The following is a 21988-nucleotide window of genomic DNA, read 5'->3' as shown; positions in this document are numbered from 1 at the left end:
CCTGTAAGCTTCTAAACTGCAAGGACTATCCTTTTAATTTTGTATCCCCAGTACTTAATCTACAACCTGGTACAATAAATGTTTCTTGAGTGAATGAATAAATGAATGAAAACTTTAGAAGACATGCCTACTTAAAAGGCTTTTCCCCCAAAATGTTGAGTTAAAATCCCAATCATATTTAAATCTTTCTTTAGCTTTTCATGGCCCACTAGTATATTCAGGCAAAAAAATAAAAAAACCCATATTTTGAGATGCTGAGCATTGAGCCCAGTAGTAAAGTCCTGCCACTTTATTTTTATTTTACTACAAAGACTTTCTGGTGATCCCCTACACATTGCTGCCATCTTCCAAAATAATGTAGAGCCTCTCATACACTGCCTAGCACATAGTAGATATGCCATACTTCCTTGCTCCCATTCCTTTACCTCTGATAATCTTCAGTCACGTGACAAATGTCATGAAAATCCAATAACTTCTTTGAAATTTGTCACAACAGACAAAGCAAAAATGGAAAGTAATTGGGTTGAAGCAGAAATAGAAATACACTGAGTTAATCAGATTGAATGGATACTAATTTCGGATAAACCACTGTGAGAAAAACCTTCTGGTAGTTGATGGACATGAAAGACAGGTCTGTAATAATAGCAGCTAACTTTTTGAGCCTTTTATGGGTTTTATCTCATTGAATCTTCAAATTCACTTCAGTTTGTCCCATAATCATCTCCATTTTTTGAGTGAGGAAACCAAGCTACAGAGAGGCTAGATAGCTTGCCAAAGGTCACAGAACTGATACATGTTGGAGTTAGAATCCAAACTTTCTAGAGTTCTTGCTCTTAACCACTCCTTTATGTTCTTTCCCATTACACTAGTCCATGTGAGGGTGGGATTTGGTCCCAGTCACTCTTCTCAAAGATATGTTAGGAATGTTCTTAGACAAAATATTTACTGAATACTAGAAGGTCACTTAAAGCAGGCAGGTCACTTAAAGCATCATGAAAAAATTGCTTACCTACAGAATAGATGGGATTCTCTCCTGAAGTTCTGCACCTAAAAAGAGGGGGAAAGTATGTTTACACATAATTAGATACCCACAATTTATTCACACAGTGTTACCAAAACTTGGATGATCCTCATTAAGGATACGTCATTAACAACCTGTGATGACACAACCTTGCTTGCTGAAAGTGAAGAGGACTTGAAGCACTTACTGAGGAAGATAAAAGACCACAGCCTTCAGTATGGATCACACCTCAACATAAAGAAAACAAAAATCCTCACAATTGGACCAATAAACAACATCATGGTAAATGGAGAAAATATAGAAGTTGTTGAGGATTTCATTTTACTTGGATCCACAATCAACACCCATGGAAGCAACAATCAAGAAATGAAATGATGCATTGCATTGGGCAAATCTGCTGCAAAAGACCTCTTTAAAGTGCTAAAAAGCAAAGATATCACTTTAAAGACTAAGATGTGCCTGACCCAAGCCATGGTGTTTTCAATTTGCCTCATAGCGTTTTCAATTGCCTCATATTCATGCCAAAGGTGTACCAAAGAAGAACTGACACCTTTGATTGTGGTGTTGGTGAATATCGAATATATCATGGACTGCCACAAGAACAAACGAACCTGTCTTGGGAGAAGCACAGCCAGAATATTCATTAGAAGCAAGGATAGCGAGACTTCATCTCACATACCTTGAACGTGTTATCAGGAGGGACCAGTCCCTTGGTAAAGTAGAGGGTTGGCAAAAACAGGAAGACTCTCAACTAGATGGACTGATACAGTGGCTGCAACAATGGGCCCAAGCACAACAACCAATTGTTAGGATGGCATAGGACCGGGTAGTGTTTCATTCTGTAGTACATAGGGTCACTATGAGTTGGAACCGATTTGATGGCACCTAACAACAGATATTTTCTTATTCCCTCCTTGCCTTTCTTCCTTCTACAAACATTATTAAGCACCTATTTATGTGCCAGGCAGGACCCTGAGTGGCACAAACAGTTTGCACTCAACTACTAACAGAAAAATTACCAGTCAAGCCCACTCAGTGGCGCCAGGAAAGAAAGGTCTGGCAATCTGCTTCCATGAAGATTACAACCAACAAAGCCTCCACTAGCCTGAGACTAGAACTAGATGGTACCCAGATATCACCACCAACTGCTTTGACCAGGATCATAATAGAGCGCCCCAGACAGAGCAGGAGACAACGCAGAACAAAATTCAAATTCACAAAAAAGACCAGACTTACTGGTCTGACAAAAACTGAAGGAACCCTGAGACTATGGCTCCTAGACACCCTTCTAACTCAAAACTGAAGCCACTCCCAAAGGTCACCTTTTAGCCACATATTAATTCTATAATACAAACAATAACAACCATGAAGAACGTGCTCCTTAGAACAATCAAGTATGCAAGACCAAATGGGCAACATCTGCCCAAAACCAAAGATGAAAAGGCAGGAAGGGGCAAGAAAACTGGAGGAATAGAAATGGGGAATCCAGGGTGAAAAGGTGGAGAGCGCTGAAACACTGTGAGGATTGCAATCAGTGTCACAAAACAATTTGTATATAAATTATTGAATAGGAAACTGATTTGCTCTGTAAACTTTCACATAAAGCACAATAAAAAGTACAAAAAAAAGTTGTTGGGCTGGTCCAGAAATACCACATCAATGGATCATAATAACTAACCCTGATTGAGCTATGAAGTGGGAGCCAAGTGTGTTTACAGTTTGTTCCTATCCTTACATTTCTGCAGCACTTTATCCTTTTCAAACTTAAATTCCTTAGCTTTCCAGACCATCTTGAGAAGTAAGCTGGGCTGGCATCGTTATGCCCATTTAACAGCAGAGGAAAGGAAAGCCCATAAAAGATGGAGCAACTTGTCCAGGGTGACCTGATAAGCTTGTGGCAGAGGGCAGACTCCAGGCCAGGATCCTGGCTCCCAGGAATGGGGTGCTTCCACATCCTTACATGCCACCACGATGACCTCACGGAAAACCATGACATCAGGTTGTATGTGTCCCCTTCCAGAGTACTGTGGGATGGTGAAACAAGGCGTAGGTAGAAGGTATGGGTTAGCCCTGTTACTGCCTGTCCTGTATAGAGAAGTGCCCAGCAAAGGGGCATGCTCCAAGAGACAACAGGATGCAGACCAAGAAGTTGATATAATTCAGCAAACACCTATTTACTTGGCACCCACTAAATACCAGGCCCTGGAAGGCCCTCAGGAAACCCACAACCCTGTCCAGATTTTGCTTGCTTTCCTCTCTGCCTCCTTCTGCCCTGCTTCTCTCCATATCACAATGGGCCTTCTTTCATCTCTATTGCCCCTGGCCCCCTTAGCCTGAGAGGCAATGTGGCCTACTGGTAGAAAATGCACCAGATTACACATGGTCTGGAGCTCTGGTCCCAGCACTGGCACTAATTGCCTCTGGAGCTGTGGCTTCACCTCTCTGGGAGCATGATGCCCCCTTCCCATCCAAGTAAGATGTCTCTACCCAAGGCCTAGTTGGGAAAGATACATGTAAACAGATCTGAGCCACAATATGGTACTGATTCGGGACAGAAACATATACAGGATATGGTAAACACAAAGGAAAATGTGGTCACCTATCAGGAAGGTGGAACTATTTGAGCTGAGTCTTAAAAAATTAGCCTTTGTTCCCAGCTATTTAGCAATGGAGGAAAAGCATCCTAGGCAAAGGTATGAAAGTGGTGTGCTTGGGGGGCAGCAAGCAGCTGGATGGCACTGGAACTTAAGCTGCAGAGAAGAGGACAGGGTGAGAGAGAAGGCTGGAGGGGTAATCAGGGGCCAGGATATGAAGAACCCTACACACCATGCTAAAGAGTTTGCTGTTAGGCAGTGGGAAGCTCTTGGAAGATTTTAAGCACAAGAGTAATACGACCATGATACAGCCATTTTGGAAAAGAGTGTGGCACTTTCTCAAAAAACTAAATATAGAACTGCCGCATGACCCAGCAATTCCACTCCTAGGTATATGCCCAAAAGACTTAAAATCAAAGACTCAAACAGATACTTATAAGCCAATGTTCACTGCAACATTATTCATAATAGACAAAATGTGGAAACAACCTAAATGCCCATCAATGGATGAATGGATAAACAAAATGTGGTACGCACATATGATGGAATACTACTCAGCCAGTAAGAGAAATGAAGTCTTGATGTATGTTGTAATAGGGATAGAGCTCGAGGACATTATACTGAGTGAAATATGTCAATCACAAAAACGCAAATATTATATGATCTCTTTTACATAAAAAGACAAGAACCAACAAATGCATAAAGACCAAAGTTTATTAGTGGTCACCAGGGGCAGGAGCAACAGGGAAAGGGGTGGGGGTGGGGTTACGCTCATGGAGTACTGAGGTTCAGTATACAGTGATAGAAAAATCATATTGATTAAGGGTAGGGTTGCACAGCTGATTAATGTAAATGCTGTCAATAAGTTGTACACCTGTAGAAAGTTGAATTGGTAGAAGATAGGCGATAGATATATTTATAACACTGATAAAAAAAAATGTAGCTGCTGAGGCTGCTCATGTGCAACCAACTAGCTCACGGGATATGGTTCCTCGGTTTGGAGGTTTAGGGTCATGGACATCCCAGTTAATTGGCCTAATAATGTGTTTAGTGCTTCTGTTCTACCTCCTTGTTCATTGTATGGTAGCTGGGGTCTTAAAAGTTTGCAAGTGGCCATTCAAGTCAGAACAATTGGTCTCTATTCACCTGGAGCAACAGAAGAAGAAGGATATGGAATGTGTGGCTAACTGCCTCCATTAACAACTGCCTCCTTTGCCATGAGACCAGAAGAACTGGATGGTGCCCGGCTAGCATTACTGAACATTTTGATCAAAGATTCTGAAGAAGAATCCCGATCAAAAGGGGGGAAGATGCAGAACAAAATTTCAAATTTTCACGGACTTCAGATTTTCTGGAGCCATGGAGGCTGGATGAACCCCAAAATGATTGCCCTGAGATAATCTTTAAACTTTAAAACAAAAATATCCCCCGGAGTCTTCTTAAAACCAAACAATAGTTTAGCTTAACTAGTAAAGAGTATCTGCCTTAATAGAGGGGGACAGGAGCTGGCTGAATGGTCATGGGGAATACAGGGTGGAGAGAAGGAGTGTGCTGTCACATTAGGGGGAAAGGAGCTAGGGGGGGAAAGGAGCTAGGGTTACGTAGCAAGGTGTGTATAAGTTTTTGTATGAGAGACTGACTTGAATTGTGAACTTTCACCTAAAACACAATAAATAAATAAATAAAAGAATGTCTGCCTTAAGCATTATGCTCTTTTAAGATCTATCTATATGGGATCAAACTACCATCAGCAACTTGAAAGGTGAGATAGTAACCTTAGGGGGCAGCGAGCTTATGTTAATGGAGGATGAACAACTCAGAAAAGGAGGTTGAGAATGGGTGCACAACTCGAAGAATATAATCAGTGTCACTGAATTATACATGTAGAAACTGTTGAACAGGTGTATGTTTTGCTGTGTATATTCTCAACAACAGCAACAAAAAATAAATTAATTAAAAAAAAAGATAAATATCTCAACAGTAAAAAAAAAAAAAAAAAAAAGAGTGACATGACCACATTCAAGTTTTAGAAAAATAACTCTGGCAACAGGCGAGCAACTAATAGGAAGAGGAGAGGCTGAGGCAAGAGAACCAGTGAGGTGGTTCCTGCAATAAAAAGGGGATAAACCTTGCATTATTAAAACAGGCAGGGAAGATGAGGAGGAAGGGACAGCTGTGAGAGCTGTTCTTGGTGCCAGAATGCATATGGAGCCAGAGGATAGAAGGAGAGTAATATGGCTCTGGGTTTCTAGTTTAGCTGACTAGGCAATCACATTATTTTAATTCAGCATCCTTAGAAGCTTTGAAACTGCAGGGCAATGGGTTTCTCTTTTTATATGGCTCTTCTGGCCATGGAAAACCCTGGTAGCAAAGTGGTTAAGAGCTACGGCTGCTAACCAAAAGGTCGGCAGTTCGGATCCACCAGGGGCTCCTTGGAAACCACATGGGGCAGTTCTACTCTGTCCTATAGGGTGGCTATGAGTAAGAATTGACTCGACGGCAACCGGTTTGTTTGTTTTTTTATTTTTCTGGCCATGATCTTTAACTCCCACTAAATGATTGGCCGGGAATATGCAAATAAGGCATATAAAACTCTTGCAGGGGTGGACAGAGACTATGTAAATAAGGTGCCTGTGGCCCACCAAGGAGATAGGTCAATGTTGCCATCCCGCTAGGCTTAAAAAGAGCCAATCCCGGAGGTTGAGAGAGGACCTCACTACCATCAAGAAGAGCCAGAAGTGGAGCATGTCTTTGGACCCAGCATCCCTGCACTGAGAATATCCTAGGTCCAGGAGACAGAGGACTATAACACTGGAGAGCTGTAACACTGAGATGACAGCAGCGCAGGACCAGCAGATGGCTACAATCGGCTCAATGACCCATGAAGCGAGAGAGCTTCCTCGTACAGTGCGGTGCCTCTGGGCACGTGTCCATGGGGCCATAGAGCCATAACACTTGCCCGAGCAAGGCAGAGGCCAGGCCCAAGCAAGGGCAGAGGCCAAGAGCAAGGGTTGGCAGTGGGCATGGTAGAGAAGGAGCTGAGAGGTTGGAAGCTGTCCAGATTGATGAACTGTATCCTGTCTCCCGAGTTCCTGTCACTTCCAAACTGATTCTGATCCTGGATTGTAACCTGTCAGTTCCCTAATAAACCCAATAATTGTGAGTATAGTCTATGAGTTCTGTGTGGCCACTACAACATATTATCAAACCCAGCAGAGAAGCAGAGAGTACTGTGAGAGGGACAGCTGATGTCAAAACTGGTAAAAAGGTTAGAGAATGGAGGTATGTCTGACCTCGACCTCACAGAAATCAGTTTTGGGCTGATCTTGATTATCAACTCTACCCTTGAAGTTAGGCAAGGTCTGAAGCCACCACATTTCAGAAACTAAACTGTGCAGCAAGATAAGAGACAAGCAAATCTGTGACTGAACACTGACTCCACTGTTTCCAAACTGTGACCTTAGGCAAGTTGCTTCTTATCTTTGTAACTCAGTTATCACATCTTTAAGATGCATATAATAGTACCTACCTCATGGGACTGAAATCTGTCTTAAACCCTCTGAGCTGGTTTCCTCTTTTGTAAAATGAAGACATTTGTATTTTTCCTGTACTGTCTTTGTAAAGATTAGAGATAATATATGTAAAATGCTTAGCACGTTGTCATGATAGGTACTTAACAAATATTAGTTGGTTGATTAACGATGGAAAAAACTAGATTTAGATGGAACGGCATAAAGGGGAGAAAGGCTTCAGTAAATGTAAAGAATTCAAGAAATCACCCAGGCTCATAAGTGCCATGTGGTCCAGGAATATATACAATTCATTGTTTTATATCCTGTGGCTGCCACACCCAGGGAATATCTGCTGAATAGAGAAATAGACTACCAAATGCCTCTCATCAGCACCTAGAGAAAAACAATGGGGATGAACCCTTGAAATTATTTGCAATGATTAAGGTTATGTGTCAACTTGGCTAGGCCATGATTCTCAGTGGTTTGGCAGATATTATGTAATTATCCTCCACTTTGTAATCCAATGTGAGCAGCCAATCAACTGAAAGCCAGTTAGTTTCCTTGGGGGTACAACCTGCGTCCCCTATATATGGATGTTCTGAGAAAGCTCTCTCTGGATCCTGCATCCAACTCATGGTCCTCTGACCCCCGGTTCTTGGAATATGAGCCAGCAGCCTACCGCCTGACCTGCAGATCTTAGAATTTGCCAGTTCCTGAACCCCTTGAGCCAGAAGCCTTCCACCTGACCTGCCAATTTTGGGTTCGTCAACCTCTGCAACGTGAGTCAGGAGAAGCCTCCAGCCTGACATCTGACCCACAGATTTGGGACTTGCCAGCCTCCACAACTGTGTGAATCCTTTCTTTTAGATAAATTTTTCTCTCTCTATTTCTATATATACACTTCACTAGTTTTGGTCTTCTAGAGAACCCAGCCTAAGACACTATTGCCCAGGGATAATCTTTAAACTTTAAAACAAAAATATCCCCTGAAGTCTTCTTATTAAAACCAAACAATAGTTTAGCTTAACTAAACTAGTAAAGAACGTCTGCCTTGAACACTATACTCTTAAGAACTGTCTATATGGGATCAAACTGATAACCACAACTCAAAAGATTAGACAGAAACCTTAGGGGGGGCAGTGAATTTATATTAATGGGGAAGGAACAACTTAAAAAGGGGGTTAGAATGGCTGTACAACTTGAAGAATGCAATCAATGTCACTGAATTGTAAATGTAGAAACTGTTGAATTGGTGTGTGTTTTGCTGTGTATATTCTCAACAACAACAACAAAACAAATAAATGAAAAGAACTGCATGCAGAGTGAAAGAGCAGTTGCAAGAATAAGACAAGGATTTTGGCTTGAGCAACTAGATGAACAGAGTTGCCATTTATTGAGAATGGGAAAGGAGCAAGATGTCAAAGGAGTTAAGATTTGAGGTACTTAGTAGACATGTAAATAAAGATGATGAAAGAAAAATCCTGTGTGAGCTATGAAAAAGAACACAAGTATTAGCTATATTTAATTACTGTTATCCTTACCTTAAAAGGGAAAAAGCTTGTTTGAAAATGGAATCATTCCTCAGGCACAGCACCTACAGCAAAACAGCCATGTTAGGACAATCTTAAGCATTCACAGACCTCCAAGCACCTCTTCTCAAAGAGGGCTAGAAACTCAGAGTACACAAACCAAAAGGATTCAAAGGCTCTTGCCTAGCAAAGAAACTGTTCTACAGTTAACACCAAACATATAGGCAAACTAAGGTCCTCATCTTTCTTACTCTACCCCTACGGAAAACTCTCAAAAACAGAAGCCCCCTTCCTCACCCTGCTTTATATTACCTTGTTTCCTATCTTGATCCATTTTTTTCTAATATCCATCAACAACTATTACATATCTGCTGTATACAGGTATAATGCAAGGGGCCTTCTTAAATCTTCTCTAACTCTTAAAACAATACTCCAAGGCAAATTTACAAGTGAAGCAACTGAGCCCCATAGAGGTTATATTCCAAGAAATTATAGCTAACAAGGGGCTAAGCTACACCTGTTACAGCACAGTGTCTCTCTCAGTGATAATATGATGATACCAACATCAACAAGACAATAACAATGAGAAGAGGCAGTGGCAGTGGCAGCTTTTATCCCTAAGCCTCCCCTTCCCCAGTTATTGCAGTTTCACCCTGCCTTGACCTTGGGGCACTCACCCAAAAGATCAGAGGTATAGATTTACTAAGGGAGTGTTTAACATACAGGGATCTTTTTATGAAGTAATTAGAGAATATATATTAAATGTTCTTAAGGTCCTATGAGGAGCCCTGGTGGTACAGTAGTTAAGGCACTCGGCTGCTAACCGGAAGGTCAGTGGTTGGAATCCACCAGCCACTCTATGAGAGAAAGATGTGGCAGTCTGTTTCCATAAAGATTTACAGCCTTGGATCCCACTTTGGTGAATGGCACCTGGGGTCTTAAACACTAGCAAGCGGCCATCTAAGATGCATCAATTGGTCTCAACCCACCTAGAGCAAAGGAGAATGAAGAACACCAAAGACACAAGGTAATTATGAGCCCAAGAGACAGAAAGGGCCACATAAATCAGAGGCTATATTAGTCTGAGACCAGAAGAACTAGATGGTGCCCGGCCACAACCGATGACTACCCTGACAGGGAATACAACAGAGAATCACTGATGGAGCAGGAGAGTAGTGGGATGCAGACCTCAAAATTCTCGTAAAAAGACGAAACTTAATAGTCTGACTGAGACTAGACGGCCCTGGAGGTCATAGTTCCCAGACCTTCTGTTAACCCAAGACTGGAACCATTCCCAAAGCCAACTCTTCAGACTGGGATTGGATTGGACTATAAGATAGAAAATGAGGAGTGAGCTTTTTGACTCAAGTAGACACTTGAGACTATGTGGGCAGCTCCTGCCAGGAGGAGAGATGAGAAGGCAGAAGGGGACAGAAGCTGGCTGAATGGACATGGGGAATACAGGGTGGAGAGAAGGAAAGTGCTGTCTCATTAGAGGGAGAGCAACTAGGAGTATATAGCAAGGTGTACATAAATTTTTGTATGAGAGACTAACCTGATTTGTAAACTTTCATTTAAAGCACAATAAAAACTAAAAAAAAAAAAAAAGATTTACACCCTTGGATACTCTACAGGGCAGTTCTACTCACTCTGTCCTGTAGGGTCTCTATGAGTCAGAATCGACTCAATGGCAGTGGGCTAAGCTCCTATAACATAAAGAGAAAATCCTGCTCATGCTCACTACAGGTAACAATTTCAATTCTTACAACATGTATGTGTTAAAAGCCTATTATATAAAAACAAGGAAAGTCTGAGAAACTGTCAGTCAAGAAAAGCTTAAGGAGATATGACAACTAAATATAATGTGGTATCCTGGATGGAATCCTGGAACAGAAAAAAGAACGTTAGGTAAAAACTAAAGAAATCTGAATAAAATATGGATGTTAGTTAATATGTCCATATCGGTTCATTAATTGTGACAAATGTAACATACTAATGTAAGATGTGAATAATAGGAGAAACTGAATGTGGGGTATATGCCAACTCTTTGTATGATCTTTGTAACTTTTTGATAAATCTAAAATAAAAGCTTTATTTTTAAAAAGCCTATTATGTGCCTACTACTGTGGAGAGAGATAGTTAATATTAAAGGTAATAGAAAAACAAAATGTAACACAGATGAACCTTGAAAACATCATGCTATAGAACGAAGCCAGCCACAAAGGACCAAATATTATATAATTCTATTTATAGAAAATATCCAGAATAGGCACATCTATAGAGACAGAAGGTAGATTAGTGGTTGCCTAGGGCTAAGGGGGCTGGGGCACTATAGGTAACAGCTAAGGGGTATAGGGTTTCTTTTTGGATGATGAAAAATTCTAAAATTGATTGTGGTGATGGTTGCACAACTTTGTGAATATATTAAAAGCCAATGAATTGTACATATGGGTGAATTGTGTGGTATGTGAGTTACATTTCAATAAAACTGTTAAAAAATATGTATGCACAATCCCTACCCTACAGGAGTTCAAATGGCTGGAGATATGGATATACATTCATCTTTAACAGCGAAGCAACACCACAGCATTACACGATTAAGTCAAAATAGGTGGTATGAACAACAAGTGCCCCTGGCAGAATATCCAAGTGAAGATGGTCAGAAGAAGTTCTTAGCTTTTGGGGTGTTAACAGAGGCTGCTGAGGATCTTCTCAAAGACATGTATACTCTCCCCAGACAAAAGCATACCAAACGAATACACACTTCAAGAGATTCAGCTGAAACCCTTAAGATCACTTGTGGGCCCATATGCTAAACCAAGAGATCCTCAGGGCCAAGGGGCATGTCTTACTCCTCATGCACACCGTAGACACTCAAAAAGGTTTGTTTTGATGAATAAATAAGTGACTGGAAAGCAAATGAGTGATAATCATCACTACCATTTATTAAGCACCCACATTTATTTTGTTGAGTATCTACCATTTTTCTAAATCATAATAACCTTACAAGTATATTATCCCTGTTTAATAGTTGAGGAAACTGAGATTAAGTAACCTTCCCAAAGTTGCAAGGCTACTATCAGAACTAGCATAGGATCTTAGGTTTTTCTGACTCTAAAGCCCATAATTTTTCCATGATTCTACACCTTCTCTCATAAGACTTAATATGTTAGTGCTTAGGGAATCAGGGAAGAAAAAGATCAAATTTAGGGAAAGTCTGGAGAACGTGAGGTCACGAAGACTGGGACGGATGTGAATAAACAGATGGGAGGGCAAAATGTCTACATGATCCTAAAAATCACAATTAAATAAGATACTAAAGGATTTTGTAAAGTATGTGTGTAATATGCTTAACCTAATACTGGCCGGCATAAAAGATAGAGTCGGGAACTGGGAGTCCTGGGGGCCTCTGGGAACTCTAGCCGGCTCCCCCACTACCAGCTGCCATACCTCAGCTAGTATTTCCCCTCTCTGGAGCTGGAGCTGATGAGTCTAAGGTCCCTCTAGGTCCAAGATCTGTCAACCGTGACAAACAGAACAGAAAATCAGAGTGAACAGAATATATTTTTAAATGGGTCACTTCATACAGAAGAGGCGTTGGGTGGGAAGATCTAGATGAGACAGCTTTTTCCTCACTTTAATTGTTCAGAATTCTGAGTTTCTACAATAGCCAAGGATTTAATTATCTAAAAGCCAGGCTTAAGAGTTGACAACTTTCTGGAAGACACTCAAATTATGGCATGAACTCTCCCTTCAGCTCTGGGAAATGTGCTTCCTCTCCCCTGCAATGCTCGGCATTGTTTACCAGGACAAAAGTAATCTATTTTGGGACTCTATCCACAAATGACAACCCCCCTCTCCTCAGTCAGCAAATGAAGAGCAGTTGCGGCTCTGGAGCGAATGGAGAAGTGGAAGAGCAGGGCTGTGATGCAGTGAATGAATGAATGAGGACACAGCTGCTACAGCTGGTTACAGAAATACTTGTCCCCTGAGCTCGGGAGCTGGGAACCTGGAAAGGATTGCACAGCCACCAAAGAACCTGTCACAGGGCAAAATATTTAGTGTGTGAGTAGCTTCAGACATCAGAGCCCCAGGGTGAGTGGTGAGAGCAGTGAATCTGGGGCCTGTGATGCAAGCAACTGAAAGCTGTTTTATGAATATTACTAACAGGATTGATCATTTCAATTAAAATATATTCATATATTAATAAATATTATTTCAAATAGCATGTATTGAGTGCATCCTTTGTGCTAAGAACTTTGTATATACTAGTTCACTTATCCTTTACAGATAGTTGCCTCCATTTTATAGAGAAAAAATATATATAAAAAAATTTATAGGCTTAAGGAAATTGCTCAAGGTTGTAGGTTTGTTAAGAGGTGCCAAGAATTCAAACCCAGGTCTGCCGGAATTCAAAGGCCATGTTTTCCATACTGCCACACTATCGCTCAAAATAGTGATTCCAATTTATACTACTGAAATTCACATGCTGATAATAATAGCCTCAATAATCCCACCATTTGCTGAGGACCTTCAATGTGCCAAATATCATCCTTTAATCCTCACAACCACTCTGTGAGGTAAATATTTCTAACCCTGTTGTATAGTGAAGAAACCAAAGCTCAGAAGCTAAATTAATATGCCCAATGCACATAGCTAATAAGTGGTGTTCCAGGTGACTCCATAACCAGGGTTCTTTCCACAATGACATACTCCTGATGCAAAGCAAGCTCTGCAATTACACAACAATTCTCATTTTCCTCCCTGGGCTGAACAACACCTTGATCTGATTCCAATACTCGCAGCAGAGCAGAGGTTCCTTTTATCTTAGGCATCTTTCATAGCCCCGTCCCTGCCAGGGTCCATCCGTCAATACTTTCAAATCCTTCTCACTGGTCTCCCACCCTCGGTCAGTGCCCACCACTACCTTTCTCGCATACAGGGCTAACGCTAGTCCTCAACCCGTAATGATCCTCCCACTACATAAGCACCTCCCTGATCAGGAACTGAAACACGTTCAAACACTTCTAATTATCTGAAAGTTCTTCCACATAGAAAATCCAAACCAGTCTCCCTGTAACTTCCATGGTTTGAGATTAGCTCCCCATTCCGGGACCACAGAGAATAAGTTCACTTCTTATTTCTCCTACCAGCCCCTTGAGTATTTGAAGGCAATGTTCATTCCCCACTCCTACCCTCAGGTTTTCTTTTCCCAAATTTTTTCAAAAATTGCCTTTCTTTATAGCTTTTCTTTTGGTCATTCTCCTTTGAATATTTGCTATGTTGACCATCAAGTCTGTCACTGCACTGAGTCCTCATGACAGGAACACAAGTTTTAGATTAGACCTGGGTTTTCGTATCAGCACTTCCATCGTACTAGCTGTATGATACTGGAGGAGTCACTTAAGAAAAACCTGGCCTCATATATGATTCCATTTATATGAAATGTCCAGAAAAGATAAATCCATACACAGGGTAGTGGTTGCCAGAGACTGGGAGCAGGAGAGAATGGGGAGTGACTGCTAATGAGTACGGGGTTTCTTTTCGGGGTGATGAAAATGTCCTGGAATTAGGTGATAGTTGTACAATTTCATGAACATAATAAAAACCACTGAATTACCCACCTTAAAGGGATGAATCTTAAAGTATGTGAATTACATCTCAACTTAAAAAAAGAAAAAATAAAGGAAAGACATACCTGACCTCACACAACTGCTGGGGGCCACAGCTGGGCTCTGTTAAGCCCAATTCCCTAACTTCCTCCAGGACTAATTCAGTTTCACAATGCTTTCCTGAAATGTGTTAAGTCCAATCCTCTACCATCTCCCCAACTCTTATCTCCATAATTCTCCACACACTCTCCCTTGAACTAAGACCCACTACTTCTCTCCCTCCCAACCTCCTCCGGGCCCTCTGGAAGTCCATGTGTGTTCCCATTTCAGGGTCTTTGCACATGCTCTCCTCTTTGTCCTGAATATTCTTCCTAAATCCTACTCATTCTTTAAGTCTTAATCATGTAACTTCCTTAAGAAAACTTTCCTGTCTGCTCAGATTTCCTTAAATCCTGTTGTTACGCACTCATATAGCACCCTGATCATTTCTTTGAGGCATTTATCACAGTTAAGTTGTTCTACGTTTGATGTCTGTTTCTTGCAAGGAACAAAAAGTCCATGAAAATGGGAGCTACATTTCAGCAACTAGCACATAAACCATCCCAAAGCCATCGAGTTGATTCCAACTCATAGGGACCCCACAAGGTTTCCAAGGCTGTAAATCTCTACAGAAGCAGGCTGCCACATCTTTCTCCTGCTGAGCCGCTGGTGGTTTCAAACAGCTGACCATTCCATTAGTAGTCGATTGCCTTAACCACTGCTCCACTGGGCTCTATCTAGCACATAACGTGCTCAAGCAATATATGCTGATGAATTAATGAATCCTCCTGAACCTCTTTTCCTATTTCTAAAGAGGTTATAGAAATATCTACCTTATAGAGTTGTTGACATGATTAAATTAGATAATATCTGAAAAGGGATTAGTAAGTACAGGAAAAAAAAACCATGGTTAATGGTCAAATTGGTAGCAGTGGTTGATAATGGAGGTAGTGATTGTTCAGCTTGTCATTTATTAAACAATGTGTATTGAGTACCTTAAGTGTGTGATAGGTGCTGAAGTTAAAACCATGAAAAAAAATGGAATAATGTCCATCCCTATGTGCCTGAGCTTACAGTTTAGTAGTGATCAGGAAATAGCTAACTTCTTGTTTTTCTGGGCTTTTTGGCATTCTGAAATTTGTGTCCTCCTAGTTTGTGTCCTCTTATGTCTTCCTAATTCATGTCTATTGGTTTGTCATTTGCTTCAATCCTCACTGCTATCTGTTCACAGAAACTCTGATCCATTTTAGCCTTCAACATTTTTTCCTGAAAACATCTTATTATCTTTTTCATCAGTCCCTGAGGCTGCTCCCTCTAGGCTGATAGGTTAGACATACCCTGGCATACCTTTTGTGATCACCATCACTCCCCTAGCCATACCCTATGGTTCAGGGATATGGTAGTGCCTGAGAAAAGAGGGATAATCACAGGGTGAGTGACATCCAGATCTGAACTTGATACTCCAGGGTCATCAATTTCCTGTGCAAATTGACTCAGAAGGTGAATCATTACCCATTCCCTGGTGCATTCTGATTCCCCCAGACACCACCCTGCCATCTCTATCAATCAATATCTTTTCTGGGGTCTGATGAGTATCAGCTTTAGATGTCTTAACAGGATCCACCTTCCTGCACTACTTCTTTTGGCCCAAAGAGGTATATTATTCCACCCAACTCCATGCGGGCAAACCTGGACTTCTCTCACCCATGTAAAATTTGAGATGATCTGAAGCCAAACACTTCTTAGGGTCCCAAGGAAAGAGCAGTGGACTAGAAGTCAGAAGTTCTACTCCCAAGCCTCCTGCATACTTACTATGTAGTATCAACATTTGTTTATTCACTTATTCATTCAACATTCGTCAGGTACCTACTTTAAGCCAAGTACACTGTGCCCTAAGTGCATGAAGACAATACGATTCCCTAGCCTCAAACCCTTCTAGTGAAGAAAGCAGATGTGCAAAGTGTTAATTATATTACAATGTGAGATCAATATAATGGACCTTATAGGTCACAAAGAAGGGAAGGATTAACAACTGGGGAGGTCAGAGGTTTTCATTCCTCATTTCACAGATGAAGAAAGCTGGGATTATTCTCAAATTAGGGAGCTGTGAAATACTTAGAAAAGCAAGTGGGGTCTTAGGAGGGGTAAAAAATTTAGGCACCAGTCTCAGTACCCCGCTTAAAGGCTATGTGACATATAAGCAAGGCATTCATTAATTCAGTAGAATATTTGAGACCTTATTATATACTAGACTCTGTGCCAGAAGCTTCTGTTTCCTTATCTGTGGTGTCTGTCAGTATTATCTTGTAATATTGTGGAGATAAAAAAAAAAAAAACATGCAAATGAAAGCAGTTCATTAACTACAGAATAATATCAATATTCTTATTTGTATAGTATTCCTTTACAGCTTACAAGGTCCTCTTACTTACATCATCTTCTATAGTATTTACAGTTCCATGGGGCAGACATCATCTACATTTTTACAGATATAAAACTGAAGCTCAGACAGGTTAAATGGCCTGCCCAAGGTCATACAGCTAATAAGGGATAGAACCCATATCAGATGCAAACCCCATGGGCTTTCCTTGTAAATGTAAAGTAAAAAAAAAAAAAAGTAAAGTATTAACTAATAATTCAAAACAGACTGTGACAATGATGGTCACAGGACTGCATATGATTAGGTACCAAAAGATGATCCCTGCTAGGAGTTCAGAAAATAAAGAGGCATTTGAGATGGAATAGTCAGAACAGTTTTATGGAAAAGATGAGACTACAAGGATGAAGCATTTGGACAAGACACAAGAAGATTAAGTATCAAGAAAGTAATTCAGCATTTGGGAAAAAATGAGACTAGATGGCCATAGCAGGTGGGCAGAATGGGAGAGCAAAGGCACCATCAGAGGAGTCTGGAAGTGGCATCAGACTTGGACGGGTTCTGTGTGCCTGTGTATCTTTAAATGATTGCCTAATGACAGAGTCCCATGGACTCTCCTGGAGTATGAAATGGTTGGAAACAGGATTCCTTAATAAGTCATCCCTCCCTTCCAGCCTTCCTCAGAACCAAGTCTATTAGGGCAGTAGAGTGGAGTCACCAATCTTACCATCTTCAGCAACTGAATTTTGAAACTTCCTGTTTTTTTTTTTTTTTCCTACTACCCTTGCACTAGATCTGGCCAAAATCTCACAAACTGGCTAAGGTGAACAACAGCAAACTGTTTCATAAATGATGAAGTAACTGTTAGGCCCTTAGGGGAACTCAAACCTAGAGACATTCAGGGGCTGATTCCAAGTAAACTGCCTGGCAGATCCACGAGCAGCAATGATCACGCTGATCTATGCTTCCGATAAAACAAAAAACCGGTTGCCTGTGGAGTCCGACTGACAGCGACACTATAGGACAAAGTAGAACTACCCCATAGGGTTTCCAAGGCCCTAAATCTTTAGGAAAGCAGACTGCCGTATCTTTCTCTCAAAAACAGCTGGGTTTCAACCACAGACCTTTCAGTTAACAGCCAAGCGCTTAACCATTATGCCACCAGGGCTCTCAGTCTCTACAATTAAAGCACAAATTAAAATGTTAATATAAATTGGTGAAAAACGAGCCATTAATTCAAGCAGCAGGATACAACTGAGAGAGCACTACTGAAATGTTTAAAAACGGGGGGGGGGGGCAAGGACTGCGTTTATGGTGGTTCATACCGTTTTATCACAGTCACTTAAATAAGGCTTTAGAAGTAAAAGTGTAGTTTATTACTGCTCTTCCTTTATCACCACCAAGAAGCCTCACATCCCAATCCGTTCAGCAAGTCAAAACGGTATTCTTGGAAAAAATTCCGTTATTTGATGACAACGCAAAAATAAAACGACCTGCCCAAGGTCACACGATTTATCTGGACTAGATCCTGGTATCGTGATTTCCAGTGCGGGGCTCGCCTTTTTCCAGGCCACCGAGCTCAAGGCTGGCGAGCAGCGCCGAGGGGCAGGTAAGCATGGCGGCAGCCAAGCATGGCGGCGGCCGCCCGGGGCGAAGACAAGGGAGCGCCGCAAGGACTGCCGGGAAGAGGCTTGTTCTCGTCAATGTCTCAGACCCGGATGTCTGCAGAGGCGGTGAAACCCGCGCCGCCACTCCCACCTCTCCTCTCTCCCCTTCACCCTCGCGCCCCTCGTGCGTGGGACCTAGGTTACCTTTCCCAGGGCTCCGCTCATTCTTAGCTGCTGCGGCGTATAGTTACGCAAGCCGAAGACCGGCTCCAGCAGCCGCGATCCCTGAGCGCCTGAAAACAGTGACGGAATGGCCTTGATCGGTCCGGTATCAATAGCCGACCGAGCCTCGCTTAATTCTCGCAGTACTTTAGTTCCGGAAGCTCCTGAGATTTAGTGCCGAGAAATAGAAATTCCCCAAATTCCTCTCCCACTGCAGCTCAAGTGTCACCTTCACTGCCGTTTCTCCAGGTAGAATTAATTGCCGTCCCTGTGTTGCCCCACTACTTTGCACACAACTCTGGTATCTCACCTACCACGTTGCTGTTAGGTGCCGTCTGGTCGGTTTAGAAGTAGCGATCCTGTGCACAGCAGACTGAAACACTGCCCGTCCGTCCTGTGCGCCATCCTCACAACCGTTGCTGTGTTTGAGCCCATTGTTGCAGCCACTGTCAGCCCTTCTTGTTGAGGGTCTTCCGTTTTTTCGCTGACATTCTACCGAGCATGATGTCCTTCTCCAGGCAATAGTGCTTCCTGATACCATGTCCAAAGTACGTGAGACGAAGTCTTTGTCCTCCCTTCTAAGGAGCTTTCTCGCTGTACTTTGGGGACAGGTTTTTTTTGTTCTTCAAGCAGTCCAGGTATAGTCCATATTATTTGCCAACACCATAATTCAAAGGCATCAATTCTTCTTTGGTCTTCCTTACTCACTGTCCAGCTTTGGCAGGCGTATGAGGTGATTGAAAATACCATAGCGTGGCTCAGGTGCACTTAAGTCCTCAAAGTGACATCTTTGCTTTCTAACACTTTAAGGAGGTCTTTTGCAGCAGATTTGCCCAATGCAATACTATACATTAATCATGTGTCACTATCTCTTCCCAATATTTATTGTGAGTTCTTCAAGGACTGAGGTCCTTTCTGATTAATTCATCCCGGGATCTAACAGAGCTGGAGATCTGACTGCTAACCTCGATTTATGAGCTGGCTGACCCTCTAAGTGAACCTTTCTGACAATTGCTACATAATAATTGATAATAACTACCTTTTATTGAGGGATCACTATGTGCAATGCATTATGCCCAATGCGTCACTTAATTTATTCCTCACAACAACCCTATTAGTGAGATCACTCGATTTTACAGATAAGGACACTGTGCAATCAAGAGGTTAAGTGACTTGTCTGATGTCAATCAAGTGAGGCAAAGCTGAATTTCAGTCTCCATTACTGCAAAGTGTTTTCCCTCTGACACACGCCTTCTCACATGAGATGATAATGTCACTGCACACATTCATTACTTACTTTACACACACCAACCGTTTATTTAGTACTACTTAGTGCCAGTCCTTTAGCTGAACCCTGGGAACACAGATGAATGTGACATAGTCCCTAACATTATGTAGCTCATGGAGATGAGTGGGGAGGCCAAGTCATAAACAGGCAATTATAAAACAGTGTGGAATTTAAGTTACAGAGGTATACACACAAACTTTGTGAACAAAGGGAGTACATGCAATCGTTTTTATTGTTGCTGCTACTATCGTTCCTATTATTACTACTATTGCAAGGAGAAGGTATAGAAATTGGTCAGTATGAATGTCGCTTCAATGATAGTTTGCTTTGTTGTCACAAACGCTGCCAAGATCCCTTATCCTAATGTTTTATCAACTTTTCCTATGATGAAATTCCAAGGGGCTGCAAACAGAGATAAATAAGGTAAACCTGTTTCCCCCAAAGGTAGCCCTTCTCCCTTTGGGGGCAGAGTTGCTAGGAGACCATGCGAAGAGATAAATTGTCATACCTCCTCCACCACAGTGACTGGTTATTGCTCTCATGGGTATCTAAACGCTATGGGGATTTTAGAAGTGAATTTTTAAATAGGAAGAAAATAAGCAAATATCTATCACGTGCTTAGTATGTGTCGTCAGGTCTTTTCAGCTATTTGAGCTCATTCAATATTCCCAATAAGCCTGTGAGGTTAAAGATCATTACACCTATTTCATAAATGAGGAACAGTGGCACTAAGAAGTTCCGTAGTTAACTTAAGGTCACATTTTAAGTGGTGAACTGTCTGATTGCAATGCCTGTGCTCCTTCTACTCCAAAGGACTGCAGCTATAGGTTTCCAAAAGGGTGAGGTGGCTAGGCCAGCAAGTGTTTCTTTCCTTGTCTAGGCCAGGTAAATACAATCTGGTAAGATACAAATCCATTTTCATACACTCCAGGGATGAAGTTGTGGGAGGAGAGAGAAGAGCATGTGGACAGTTAGCTCTTTATGTGAATGTAAGAGGATTCCCAAGACTACTAGAGCGCTTCAAAAGTTCAGAAATCTAGGACCCAGAAGGGAGACGAAATCAGTAAAGGTACCTTAACAATATCCATGAATGTGTAGGGATGGAGATTATTGTTGTCAAGCTCTGCTGATGATGTGATGCGTTATAAAGGAATGTGAGCTTACTGAGCTTCCCAGAAGGACTTTCCATACAGATGTGACCAGAAATCCTTGCATATCCATCATTCTGTGGCTTTTCTGACTTATTTTCTCACCAGACTTAAACACTAAGATGTCTTTGGGGAAAACAAGAGAGCTCCACAGGCCACTCTCCAGGTACCAATGTTCCTGCCTTCTTGCTTCATCCTTCTATAAGCTCCCCAAGGTCAGGATATACCTTATTCATCTTTGTATCCCCAGCATCTAGCCCAGGGAATGGCCTATGGTAATATACATCTGCTGAACTGAACTAAACCTTCCTCTTCTCTCTCCTTTTTCTTCCACCTACAGCCCATTTACACAATGACATTTCTTGTCAGCATATAGGGGTGGGAGAATGTGCCTGGAACCTGGACTTTGGAGCCAGACAGACCTTAGATCCAGTCCTTCCTTGGTGTGGTTTTGAAAAAGAGAGAAAGAGGGCTGAATGTTCTAGGGAGTTCAGGTTTGGCTAAAAAGTAGATACAGAGAAGAAACTGGTGATAAACAAGACTGGAGAAGCAGGATAGATAACTCTTGCCATGCCAGAGAATTAGGGAGGCTTTGACCAGTCAGGATTCAGTGAGGAATGGAATGGTGGAGGAGAGAAAAGAGCCAGGGAGACCAGCCAAAAGATTAAGGGAGCAATGTGAGAAGAAGGAGGGTCTAAGGCAGTGATAGAGAGAAGAGGAATCAATATGAGAGATTCAATGGAGGTAGAATGGGCAGAATTTGGTGACTGATTAGATAAAGGACATTCTGAGTTACAATCTGAGATGGGTATTTAACCATCAGTCTACAACTAGGTATCAGATAAGCAAGTTTCCCATTCTACCAGGCCTGCAGCCTGCTGCTGCCCCTCTCTTTACTTCCTGGGAGCACCTGTGGCAATCACCCTAGAGTAGGACATAGACTAAGGGTTGGAAACCCTGGTGGTGTAGTGGTTAACAGCTACAGCTGCTAACCAAAACATCGGCAGTTTGAATCCACCACACACTGCTTGGAAACTCTAT

General features: G+C 41.8%; 1 protein-coding gene across 1 annotated transcript in view; it reads right to left on the bottom strand.

The window, feature by feature from the left end:
* The window catches only part of MRPL48 (mitochondrial ribosomal protein L48), a 100150-nt gene that overhangs the window by 49310 nt on the left and 28852 nt on the right, over positions 1-21988 (bottom strand). Inside the window, exons 4-6 of the mRNA XM_064289512.1 lie at positions 18494-18675; positions 8669-8721; positions 1010-1047 (exon numbers count right to left, since the gene is read on the bottom strand). Coding sequence (XP_064145582.1) covers positions 1010-1047; positions 8669-8721; positions 18494-18675 — 273 coding nt within the window. The remainder of the gene's footprint in view (positions 1-1009; positions 1048-8668; positions 8722-18493; positions 18676-21988) is intronic.

Source organism: Loxodonta africana, chromosome 7, assembly GCF_030014295.1.
Source record: "Loxodonta africana isolate mLoxAfr1 chromosome 7, mLoxAfr1.hap2, whole genome shotgun sequence".
Lineage (NCBI taxonomy): Eukaryota > Metazoa > Chordata > Mammalia > Proboscidea > Elephantidae > Loxodonta > Loxodonta africana.
The sequence above is the reverse complement of the archived record's forward strand: the minus strand, read 5'-3'. Positions and strand labels throughout refer to the sequence as shown.